The sequence below is a fragment of the Lichenostomus cassidix genome, chromosome 25, assembly GCF_008360975.1.
Source record: "Lichenostomus cassidix isolate B80296 chromosome 25, HeHo_3.0, whole genome shotgun sequence".
Lineage (NCBI taxonomy): Eukaryota > Metazoa > Chordata > Aves > Passeriformes > Meliphagidae > Lichenostomus > Lichenostomus cassidix.
This window is the reverse complement of record NC_139505.1, coordinates 3701063-3713983: the sequence shown is the minus strand read 5'-3', so window position 1 is coordinate 3713983 and position 12921 is coordinate 3701063. Positions and strand designations below refer to the sequence as shown.

General features: G+C 45.5%; 1 protein-coding gene across 1 annotated transcript in view; it reads left to right on the top strand.

Annotated features, from left to right (window-relative positions):
* LOC146427371 (proteasome subunit beta type-4-like) overlaps nucleotides 1-12921 on the top strand; it is a 31712-nt gene that overhangs the window by 1216 nt on the left and 17575 nt on the right. Inside the window, exons 2-3 of the mRNA XM_085082652.1 lie at nucleotides 5347-5553; nucleotides 11828-11974. Coding sequence (XP_084938778.1) covers nucleotides 5347-5553; nucleotides 11828-11974 — 354 coding nt within the window. The remainder of the gene's footprint in view (nucleotides 1-5346; nucleotides 5554-11827; nucleotides 11975-12921) is intronic.

Below are 12921 nucleotides of genomic sequence, written 5' to 3'. Positions count from 1 at the left end.
GCACTCTGGGCAAACTGGGAGGGTTATGAGGGCAAACTGGGCAGACTGGGAAGGCAAGCTGGGCAGACTGGGTGGAAGTGGGGAGATGGGAATGGAAAAACAGAAAGAGAAGAAATTCTGGGAATGCAGGGAAACTGCAGGGCTGCAAAATGGGCAAACTGCAGCTAAACTGGGACCAAACTGGGAATCAGTGTAGGAGCTAAACTGGGATCCAAACTGATCAGTCTGTGAGCAAAACTGAGAACCAATCTGTGAGCCAAACTGGTCCAACTGGGACGCAAACTAGTCTGAACTGGGAGCCAAACTGGGAGCCAATTTAATAGCAAAACTGGGAACCAATCTGGGAGCCAAATCAAGAATTAATTTAGGAGCCAAACTGGGAATCAATTTAGGAGCTAAACTGGGAATCAATTCAGGAGCTAAACTGGGAACCAAACTGGGATGAACTAAGAGCTAAACTGGGCTGAATGGGGAGCCAGACTGGGAGCCAAACTGGGATGAACTGGGAGCCAAACTGGGAGCAAAACTGGGAATCAATTTAGGAGCTAAACTGGGAATCAGTTTAGGAGCTAAACTGGAACCAAACAGGGAACAACTGGGAGCCAAACTAGTCTGAACTGGGAGCCAAACTGGAACCAAACTGGGATGAACAGAGCCAAACTGGGAGCCAAAGTGGGAGCCAGACTGGGAACCAAACTGGGATGAACTGGGAATCAATTCAGGAGCTAAACTGGGAACCAATTTAGGAGCTAAACTGGGAACCAAACTGGAACCAACTGCTCCGAACTGGTCCTAACTGGTCCTAACTGGTCTCTTTCCCCCCCAGCACGCCGATGGTGACGGGCAGCTCGGTGCTGGGGCTGAAGTTCCAGGGTGGGGCCATGCTGCTCTGAACTGGTCCAAACTGGTCTGAACTGGTCCAAACTGGGAGCTAAACTGGGAATCCATTTAGGAGCTAAACTGGGAGTCAAACTGGAACCAAACTGGGATGAACTGAGAGCCAAGCTGGAAGCTAAACTGGGCGGAATGGGGAGCCAGACTGGGAGCCAAACTGGGATGAACTGAGAGCTAAACTGGGCTGAATGGGGAGCCAGACTGGGAGCCAAACTGGGATGAACTGGGAGCCAAACGAGGAGCCAAACTGGGAATGAATTTAGGAGCTAAACTGGGAATCAGTTTAGGAGCTAAACTGGGAACCAAACTGGGAATAACTGGGACCCAATCTGCTCCAAACTGGTCTGAACTGGTCCCAACTGGTCCAAACTGGTCCTAACTGGTCTCTTTCCCCCCCAGCACGCCGATGGTGACGGGCAGCTCAGTGCTGGGGCTGAAGTTCCAGGGCGGGGCCATGCTGCTCTGAACTGGGATGAACTGGGAGCCAACCTGGGAACCAAACTGGGAGCCAAACTGGGAACCAATTCAGGAGCTAAACTGGGAATCAAACTGGAACCAAACTGGGATGAACTGAGAGCCAAACTGGAAGCTAAACTGGGCTGAATGGGGAGCCAAACTGGGAGCCAAACTGGGATGAACTGAGAGCTAAACTGGGCTGAATGGGGAGCCAGACTGGGAGCCAAACTGGGAACCTAACTGGGAGCCAAACTGGGCGGAATGGGGAGCCAGACTGGGAACCAAACTAGTCCAACTAGGATTCAAACTGGGAACCAATTTAGGAGCTAAACTGGGAGCCAAACTGGGAGCCAAACTGCTCCAAACCAGTCTGAACTGCTCCAAACTGCTCCAAACTGGTCCCAACTGGTCCTAACTGGTCCTAACTGGTTTCCTTTCCCCCCCAGCACGCCGATGGTGACGGGCAGCTCGGTGCTGGGGCTGAAGTTCCAGGGCGGGGCCATGCTGCTCTGAACTGGTCTAAACTGGGAGCCAAACTGGGAATCAATTTAGGAGCCAAACTGGGAATCAATTTAGGAGCTAAACTGGGAATCAATTTAGGAGCTAAACTGGGAATCAAACTGGTCGCAACTGCTCCAGACTGGTCCGAACTGGTCGCAACTGCTCCAAACTGGTCCAGACTGCTCCCAACTGCTCCAAACTGGTCTGAACTGGTCCTAACTGGTCCAAACTGGTCTCTTTCCCCCCCAGCACGCCGATGGTGATGGGCAGCTCTGTTCTGGGGCTGAAGTTCCAGGGCGGGGCCATGCTGCTCTGAACTGGTCTGAACTGGGAGCCAAACTGGAACCAAACTGGGATGAACTGGGAGCCAAACTGGGAGCTAAACTGGGAACCTAACTGGGAACCAAACTGGGATGAACTGGGAGACAACCTGGGAGCTAAACTGGGAACCAATTCAGGAGCTAAACTGGGAGCCAGACTGGGATGAACTGGGAGCCAAACTGGGAACCAAACTGGGAGCCAGACTGGGATGACTTGGGAGCTAAACTGGGAGCTAAACTGGGAATCAATTGAGGAGCCAAACTGGGAATGAATTCAGGAGCTAAACTGCGAATCAGTTTAGGAGCTAAACTGGAACCAAACTGGGAACAACTGGGAGCCAAGCTAGTCTGAACTGGGAGCCAAACTGGAACCAAACTGGGATGAACAGAGCCAAACTGGGAGCCAAAGTGGGAGCCAGACTGGGAACCAAACTGGGATGAACTGGGAACCAATTCAGGAGCTAAACTGGGAACCAATTTAGGAGCTAAACTGGGAACCAAACTGGAACCAACTGCTCCGAACTGGTCTGAACTGGTCGGAACTGCTCCAAACTGGTCCAGACTGCTCCCAACTGCTCCAAACTGGTCTGAACTGGTCCAAACTGGTCCGAACTGGTCTCTTTCCCCCCCAGCACGCCGATGGTGACGGGCAGCTCAGTGCTGGGGCTGAAGTTCCAGGGCGGGGCCATGCTGCTCTGAACTGGGATGAACTGGTCTGAACTGGGAGCCAAACTGGAGCCAAACTGGGATGAACTGGGAGCCAAACTGGGATGAACTGGGAGCCAGACCGGGAGCTAAACTGGGAACCAATTCAGGAGCTAAACTGGGAATCAATTTAGGAGCTAAACTGGGAACCAAACTGGAACCAACTGCTCCGAACTGGTCCAAACCAATCTGAAGCAGTCTGAACCGGTCTGAACTGGTCCAAACTGGTCCCAACTGGTCTCCTTTCCCCCCCAGCACGCCGATGGTGACGGGCAGCTCAGTGCTGGGGCTGAAGTTCCAGGGTGGGGCCATGCTGCTCTGAACTGGGATGAACTGGGAGACAACCTGGGAGCCAAACTGGGAGCCAAACTGGGAGCTAAACTGGGAACCAATTCAGGAGCTAAACTGGGAATGAATTTAGGAGCTAAACTGCGAATCAGTTTAGGAGCTAAACTGGGAACAACTGGGATCCAGTCTGCTCCCAACTGGTCTGAACTGGTCCAGACTGCTCCCAACTGCTCCAAACTGGTCTGAACTGGTCCAAACTGGTCTGAACTGGTCTCTTTCCCCCGCAGCACGCCGATGGTGACGGGCAGCTCGGTGCTGGGGCTGAAGTTCCAGGGCGGGGCCATGCTGCTCTGAACTGGGATGAACTGGGAGCCAAACTGGGATGAACTGGGAACCAAACTGGGAATAACTGGGACCCAATCTGCTCCAAACTGGTCTGAACTGGTCCTAACTGGTCCCAACTGGTCTCCTTTCCCCCCAGCACGCCGATGGTGACGGGCAGCTCAGTGCTGGGGCTGAAGTTCCAGGGCGGGGCCATGCTGCTCTGAACTGGGAGCCAAACTGGGATGAACTGGTCTGAACTGGGAGCCAAACTGGGAGCTAAACTGGGAATCAATTCAGGAGCTAAACTGGGAATCAATTTAGGAGCTAAACTGGGAATCAAACTGGAACCAAACTGGGATGAACTGAGAGCCAAACTGGAAGCTAAACTGGGCGGAATGGGGAGCCAAACTGGGAGCCAAACTGGGATGAACTGAGAGCTAAACTGGGCTGAATGGGGAGCCAGACTGGGAGCCAAACTGGGATGAACTGGGAGCCAAACGAGGAGCCAAACTGGGAATGAATTTAGGAGCCAAACTGCGAATCAGTTTAGGAGCTAAACTGGGAACCAAACTGGGAATAACTGGGACCCAATCTGCTCCAAACTGGTCTGAACTGGTCCCAACTGGTCCCAACTGGTCCCAACTGGTCTCTGTCCCCCCCAGCACGCCGATGGTGACGGGCAGCTCAGTGCTGGGGCTGAAGTTCCAGGGCGGGGCCATGCTGCTCTGAACTGGGATGAACTGGGAGCCAAACTGGGAACCAATTCAGGAGCTAAACTGGGAATCAATTCAGGAGCTAAACTGGAACCAAACTGGGATGAACTGAAAGCTAAACTGGGCTGAATGGGGAGCCAGACTGGGATGAACTGGGAGCCAAACTGGGAACCAAACTGGGATGAACTGGGAGCCAAACTGGGAGCTAAACTGGGAACCAGTTCAGGAGCTAAACTGGGAATCAATTTAGGAGCTAAACTGGGAACCAAACTGGAACCAACTGCTCCGAACTGGTCGGAACTGGTCCAAACCAGTCTGAAGCGATCTGAACTGGTCCAAACTGGTCCAAACTGGTCCAAACTGGTCTCTTTCCCCCGCAGCACGCCGATGGTGACGGGCAGCTCGGTGCTGGGGCTGAAGTTCCAGGGCGGGGCCATGCTGCTCTGAACTGGTCTGAACTGGTCTGAACTGGTCCAAACTGGGAGCCAAACTGGGAACCCAACTGGGATGAACTGGGAGACAACCTGGGAGCCAAACTGGTCAATCTAGGAGCCAAACTGGGAACCAATTTAATAGCCAAACTGGGAATCAATCTGGGAGCTAAACTGGGAACAACTGGGATGAACTGAGAGGCAAACTGGGAACGAATTTAGGAGCCAAACTGGGAATCAATTTGGGAATGAATTCAGGAGCTAAACTGGGAGCCAAAGTGGGATGAACAGAGCCAAACTGGGAACCAAACTGGGATGAACTGGGAGCCAAACTGGGAGTTAAACTGGGAACCAATTCAGGACCCAAACTGGTCACAACTGCTCCGAACTGGTCCAGACTGCTCCGAACTGGTCTGAACCGGTCCAAACTGGTCCCAACTGGTCTCTGTCCCCCCCAGCACGCCGATGGTGACGGGCAGCTCAGTGCTGGGGCTGAAGTTCCAGGGCGGGGCCATGCTGCTCTGAACTGGTCCAAACTGGTCTGAACTGGGAGCCAAACTGGGAATCAATTCAGGAGCTAAACTGGGAATCAAACTGGAACCAACTGCTCCAGACTGGTCCGAACTGGTCGGAACTGGTCCAAACCAGTCTGAAGCGGTCTGAACTGGTCCAAACTGGTCCGAACTGGTCCTAACTGGTCTCTTTCCCCCCCAGCACCCCGATGGTGACGGGCAGCTCGGTGCTGGGGCTGAAGTTCCAGGGCGGGGCGATGATCGCCGCCGACACCGGCGCGTCCTACGGCTCCCTGGCCAGGTTCAGAGGCATCTCCAGGATCTGCAAGGTCAACGACTCCACTGTGCTGGGAGCTTCTGGCGACTATGCGGATTTCCAGCACATCCAGCAGCTCCTCCAGCAGATGGTGTAAGAGTTTGGGGGTTTTTGGGATTTTTTGGGGTTTTTTTGGGATTTTTTTGGGATTTTTTGGGGATTCTTTGCGAATTTTCGGGGATTTTCGAGGTTAAAATTACAGATTTCGAAGGGATTCTGGAGGAATTCAGAAGGGATTTCCAAAGGAATTCCAATTTTCAGTACCTCCAGCAACTCCTGGAGCAGATGGTATAAGGAATTCCGAATTCTTGGGATTTTTTTTGGGGAATTTTCAGAGTTTTCTTGCGAATTTTCGGGAATTTTCGAGGTCAAAATTGCGGCAAATTTGAGGATTCCGGAGGAATTCAGAAGGAATTCCAAAGGGATTCCAATTTCCAGCACATCCAGCAGCTCCTCCAGCAGATGGTGTAAGGATTCTGAATTTTTGGGAATTTTTTTGGGGTTTTTTGGGGTTTTTTTTGCGATTTTTTGGGGAATATTTGGGGATTTTCGAGGTTAAAATTGTGAATTTAGAGGGGATTTCTAAGGGATTCCAAAGAAATTCCAATTTTCAGCACATCCAGCAGCTCCTGGAGAAGATGATGTAAGGATTCTGAATTTTTTAGGATTTTTTTTGGATTTTTTGGAGATTTTTTGCGAATTTTTTGGGAATTTTTGAGGTCAAAATTGCGGCGAATTTGAGGATTCTGGAGGAATTCAGAAGGAATTCCAAAGGGATTCCAATTTCCAGCACCTCCAGCAGCTCCTCCAGCAGATGGTGTAAGGATTCTGAATTTTTGGGAATTTTTTGGGGGTTTTTTTGGGGATTTTTTGGGGTTTTTTTGTGATTTTTAGGGGAATTTTTGGGGATTTTCGAGGTTAAAATTGTGAATTTGGAGGGGATTTCTAAGGGATTCCAAAGAAATTCCAGTTTTCAGCACATCCAGCAGCTCCTGGAGTAGATGGTGTAAGGAATTTGGGAATTTTTGGGATTTTTTGGGGAATTTTTGGGATTTTTTGGGGATTTTTTGCGAATTTTCGGGAATTTTCGAGGTCAAAATTGCGGCAAATTTGAGGATTCCGGAGGAATTCAGAAGGGAATTGCAAAGAACTTCCAATTTCCAGCACCTCCAGCAGCTCCTCCAGCAGATGGTGTAAGGAATTCTGAATTTTTTAGGATTTTTTGGGAATTTTTGGGAATTTTTTGGGGAATTTTTGGAGGGTTTTGGGGTGAATTGTGGGTTCAGAGGCATCTCCAGGATCTGCAAGGTCAACGACTCCACTGTGCTGGGAGCTTCTGGCGACTATGCGGATTTCCAGCACATCCAGCAGCTCCTCCAGCAGATGGTGTAAGAGTTTGGGGGTTTTTGGGATTTTTTGGGAATTTTTTTGGGATTTTTTTGCGAATTTTCGGGAATTTTTCGAGGTTAAAATTGCGTATTTTGAAGGATTTCTGAAGGAATTTTGAAGTGATTTCTAAGGGATTCCAAAGGGATTCCAATTTCCAGCACATCCAGCAGCTCCTCCAGCAGATGGTGTAAGAGTTTGGGGGTTTTTGGGGTTTTTTTTGGATTTTTTTTGGGGATTTTAGGGGACTTTTTACGATTTTTTTGCGCATTTTTGGGAATTTTTGGGGATTTTCGAGGTTAAAATTGTGAATTTAGAGGGGATTTCTAAGGGATTCCAAAGGGATTCCAGTTTTCAGCACATCCAGCAGCTCCTGGAGTAGATGGTGTAAGGAATTTGGGAATTTTTGGGATTTTTTTTGGATTTTTTATGAATTTTTTTGCGAATTTTTGTGAATTTTCGCAAATTTTCGAGGTTGAAATCGTGGATTTTGAAGGGATTTCGAAGGGATTCTGAATTAATTCCAAAGGGATTCCAAAGGGATTCCAACTTTCAGCAGATCCAGCAGCTCCTCCAGCAGGTGGTGTAAAGAATTCTGAATATTTTGGGAATTTTTGGGAATTTTTTGGTGAATTTTTGCAAATATTTGGGAATTTTTCAAGGTTAAAATCGCAGATTTTGAAGGGATTCTGGAGGAATTCAGAAGGGATTTCCAAAGGGATTCAAATTTTCAGTACCTCCAGCAGCTCCTGGAGAAGGTAGTGTAAGAAATTTGGGAATTTTTGGGGAATTTTGGGAAATTTTTGTGAATTTTTTTGCAAATTTTTGCGACATTTCAGGAATTTTTGAGGTTAAAATTGTGGATTTTGAAGGGAATTTCAAAGGCATTCTGAAGGGATTCCAAAGGGATTCCAATTTCCAGCACATCCAGCAGCTCCTCCAGCAGATGGTGTAAGGATTCTGAATTTTTGGGAATTTTTTGGGATTTTTTGGGGTTTTTTTGGGGATATTTTGAGGTTTTTTTTGCGATTTTTTTGGGGAATTTTTGGGGATTTTCGAGGTTAAAATTGTGAATTTGGAGGGGATTTCCAAGGGATTCCAAAGGGATTCCAATTTCCAGCACATCCAGCAGCTCCTCCAGCAGATGGTGTAAGAGTTTGGGGAATTTTGGGGTTTTTTTTGGGGTTTTTTAGGGTCAAAATGAGGGATTTTAGGTTGAAATCGCAAAAAAAATGGGGTTTTTGAAGGGATTTTGAAGGGATTTCTAAGGGATTTCTAAGGGATTTCTAAGGGAATCCAAAGGGATTCCAACTTCCAGCACATCCAGCAGATGGTGTAAGGAATTTAGGGATTTTTAGGAATTTTTTGGGGGAATTTTCAGAGTTTTCTTGCGAATTTTCGGGAATTTTCGAGGTCAAAATTGCAGCAAATTTGAGGATTCCGGAGGAATTCAGAAGGAATTCCAAAGGGATTCCAACTTCCAGCACATCCAGCAGCTCCTCCAGCAGATGGTGTAAGAGTTTGGGGATTTTTTGGGAATTTTTTGGGATTTTAGGGGATTTTTTGGGAATTTTTTTGCGAATTTTTGTGACATTTCGGGGATTTTCGAGGTTAAAATTGTGAATTTTTTTTGGGATTTCTAAGGGATTCCAAAGGGATTCCAGTTTTCAGCACCTCCAGCAGCTCCTGGAGAAGATGATGTAAGGATTCTGAATTTTTTAGGATTTTTTTTGGATTTTTGGAGATTTTTTTTGCGAATTTTTTGGGAATTTTCGAGGTCAAAATTGCGGCGAATTTGAGGATTCTGGAGGAATTCAGAAGGAATTCCAAAGGGATTCCAATTTCCAGCACCTCCAGCAGCTCCTCCAGCAGATGGTGTGAGGAATTCTGAATTTTTTTGGATTTTTTGGGGAATTTTCAGAGGTTTTTTGCAAATTTTTTGTGAATTTTTGTGAATTTTCAGGAATATTCGAGGTTAAAATTGTGGATTTTGAAGGAATTTCGAAGGGATTCTGAAGGGAATCCAAAGAAATTCCAATTTTCAGCTCATCCAGCAGCTCCTCCAGCAGATGGTGTGAGAGTTTGGGAATTTTTGGGGAATTTTTTGGCATTTTTGGGGGATTTTTTACGAATTTTTGCAAATTTTCAGGAATTTTTGAGGTTAAAATTGTGAATTTTGAAGGGAATTCCAAAGCAAATCCAACTTCCAGCACCTCCAGCAGCTCCTCCAGCAGATGGTGTGAGGAATTCCAGGAATTTTGGGGAATTTTGGGAATTTTTGAGGCTCAGAATTCTCAGTGTTCCATCCTCGAATTCCCTGGAAATTTTTGACCAAAAATCCCTGAATTCCTCGAGCAGAAATCCCTAAATTTCTCGGCATTTTGGAGCACAAATCCCTAAATTCCTTGGTGGTTTTCGACCACAAATCCCCTAAATTTCTTTACGTTTTTTTCATTCCAAACTCCTGAATTTCTTGGCCTTTTTTTGAGCACAAATCCCTGAATTTCTCTGTATTCCATCCCTCAATTCCCTGGAAATTTTTGACCAAAAATCCTCAAATTTCTTGATCTTTTTTTGAGCTCAAATGCCTGAATTCCTTGGGATTCTTTGACTAAAAATCCCTAAATTCCTGGAGCACAAATCCATTAATTTCTCAGTATTCCATCCCTGAATTCCCTGGAAATTTTTGAGCTCAAATCCCTGAATTCCTTGGTGATTTTTGACCACAAATCCTGGAATTTTTCAGTGTTCCATCCCCGAATTTCTTGGTGATTTTTGAGCACAAATCCCAGAATTTCTCAGTATTCCATCCCCAAATTCCCTGGAAATTTTTGACCAAAAATCCCTGAATTTCTTCCCATTTTTTCACCGCGAATTCCTGAATTTCTCGTCATTTTCTCACCACAAATCTGCAATTTCTCTACCATTCCTCACCCGATTTTCCTGGGGATTTTTTCCTGTTATTCCATGGAATTTTCTGGATTTTTCTGGAATTTCCTGTCCTTCCAGGATCGACGAGGAGCTGCTGAATTTCTCAGTGTTTCATCCCTGAATTCCCTGGAAATTTTTGACCAAAAATCCCTGAATTCCTTGATCACTAAATCCCTGAATTTCTCAGGGTTTCATCCCCAAATTTTGTGGAAATTTTGGACAAAAAATCCCTGAATTCCTTGAGCAGAAATCCATGAATTTTTCGGTGTTTCATCCCCAAATTTCTTGCCGATTTTTGACCACAAATCCCTGAATTCCTTGGGAATTCTTTGACCTTCAATCCCTGAAATTCCTTGAGTACAAATCCCTGAATTCCCTGGAAATTTTTGACCAAAAATTCCAGAATTTTTTCACATTTTTTCACCGCGAATTCCTGAATTTCTTCCCGTTTTTTGACCACAAATCCCTGAATATCTCAAGTTTTCCTCACCCGATTTTCCTGCCGTTTTTTTCCTGTTATTCCATGGAATTTTCTGGATTTTTCTGGAATTTTCTGTCCTTCCAGGATCGACGAGGAGCTGCTGGGGTTGGGCACAGCTACACCCCCCGAGCTGTTCACTCCTGGCTCACCAGAGTTCTCTACAATCACCAAATTTTGACCAAAAATCCCTGAAATTCTCAGTATTCCATCTTGGAATTTCCTGGCAATTTTTGACCAAAAATCCCTGAATTCCTTGAGCTCAAATCCCAGAATTCCTCAGTGTTTAATCCCCAAATTTTGTGGAAATTTTTGACCAAAAATCCCTGAATTTCCTGACCACAAATCCATGAATTTCTCAGTATTTCATCCCTAAATTCCCTGGAAATTTTTGACCAAAAATCCCTGAATTCCTTGATCACTAAATCCCTGAATTCCTCAGTGTTTAATCCCCAAATTTTGTGGAATTTTTTGACCAAAAATCCCTGACTTTCCTGACCACAAATCCATTAATTCCTTAGTATTTCATCCCTAAATTCCCTGGAAATTTTTCACCAAAAATTCCTGAATTTCTCATTATTCCATCCCTGAATTTTTGGACTTTTTAAAGCCGAAATCCCAGAATTTCTTGAGCACAAAATCCCAGAATTTCTTTGTGTTTTTCCATCACAAAATCTGAATTTTTTCCCGTTTTTTGACTACAAATCCTGGAATTTCTCCACCATTCCTCACCCGATTTTCCTGGGGATTTTTTCCTCTAATTCCATGGATTTTTCTGGAATTTTCTGTCCTTCCAGGATCGACGAGGAGCTGCTGGGGTTGGGCACAGCTACACCCCCAGAGCTGTTCACTCCTGGCTCACCAGAGTTCTCTACAATCACCACATTTTGACCAAAAATCCCTGAATTTCTCAGTGTTTAATCCCTGAATTTTGTGGAAATTTTTGACCAAAAATCCTTTAATTCCTTGAGTACAAACCCCTGAATTCCTCAGAGTTTAATCCTCAAATTTTGTGGAAATTTTTGACCAAAAATCCCTCAATTTCTTCCCATTTTTTCACTGCGAATTCCTGAATTTCTTCCCGTTTTTTGACCACAAATCCCTGAATATCTCAAGTTTTCCTCACCCGATTTTCCTGCCGTTTTTTTCCTGTTATTCCATGGAATTTTCTGGATTTTTCTGGAATTTTCTGTCCTTCCAGGATCGACGAGGAGCTGCTGGGGTTGGGCACAGCTACACCCCCCGGGCTGTTCACTCCTGGCTCACCAGAGTTCTCTACAATCACCACATTTTGACCAAAAATCCCTGAATTCCTTGAGCTCAAATTCCTGAATTTCTCAGTGTTTAATCCCTGGATTTCCTGGAAATTTTTGAGCACAAATCCCTGAATTTTTTGACCAAAAATCATTGAATTTCTCTGTGTTTTTTGACCGCAAATTCCTGAATTTTTCATCATTTTCTCACCACAAATCTGCAATTTCTCCACCATTCCTCACCCGATTTTCCTGCCGTTTTTTTCCTGTTATTCCATGGAATTTTCTGCATTTTCCCAAATTTTTTTTGGAATTTTAGGATCGACGAGGAGCTGCTGGGGGACGGGCACAGCTACACCCCCCGGGCTGTTCACTGCTGGCTCACCAGAGTTCTCTACAATCGTCGATCCAAAATCAATCCTCTCTGGAATTCTGTGCTCATCGCTGGCGTGGATGGGGGAGAGAGGTGAGAATTCCCAAAATTCCCGGCATTTTTGGGGAATTCCGGAGGGTTTGGGTGCTTGGGAGGGTTTTGGGGATTTTTGGGGAAATTCCTGAGATTTTTTTTCTGGGAATTTTCCTTTTTTTCTGGGAATTTTCCCCTTTTTGGGAGGATTTTTGGGATTTTTTTGGGAAATTCCTGAGATTTATTTTCTGGGACTTTTCCTTTTTTTTGGGAGAATTCCTGGGATTTTGGGGAATTCCAGAGGGTTTGGGTGCTTGGGAGGGTTTTGGGGATTTTTGGGGAATTCCTGAGATTTTTTTCTGGGAATTTTCTTTTTTTTCTGGGAATTTTCCTTTTTTTTGGAGGATTTTTGGGATTTTTTGGGAAATTCCTGAGATTTATTTTCTGGGAATTTTCCTTTTTTTGGAGAATTCCTGGGATTTTGGGGAATTCCAGAGGGTTTGGGTGCTTGGGAGGGTTTTGGGGATTTTGGGGAATTCCTGATTTTTCTGGGAATTTTCCCTTTTTTGGAGGATTTTTGGGATTTTGGAAATTCTTGAGCTTTTTTTTCTGGGAATTCTCCTTTTTTTGGGAGGATTTTTGGGAATTCTGGAGGGTTTGGGTGCTTGGGAGGGTTTTGGGAAATTCCTGAGATTTTTTTTATTATGGGAATTTTTGGTTTTTTTGGGAATTTTCCCTTTTTTTGGGATTTTTTTGGAAATCCCTGAGATTTATTTTCTGGGAATTTTCCTTTTTTTTTGGGAGAATTCCTGGGATTTTGGGGAATTCCAGAGGGTTTGGGTGCTTGGGAGGGTTTTTGGGATTTTTGGGGAATTCCTGAGATTTTTTTCTGGGAATTTTCCCTTTTTTTTGGAGGATTTTTGGGATTTTTTTTGGAAATTCTTGAGCTTTTTTTTCTGGGAATTCTCCTTTTTTTGGGAGGATTTTTGGGAATTCCGGAGGGTTTG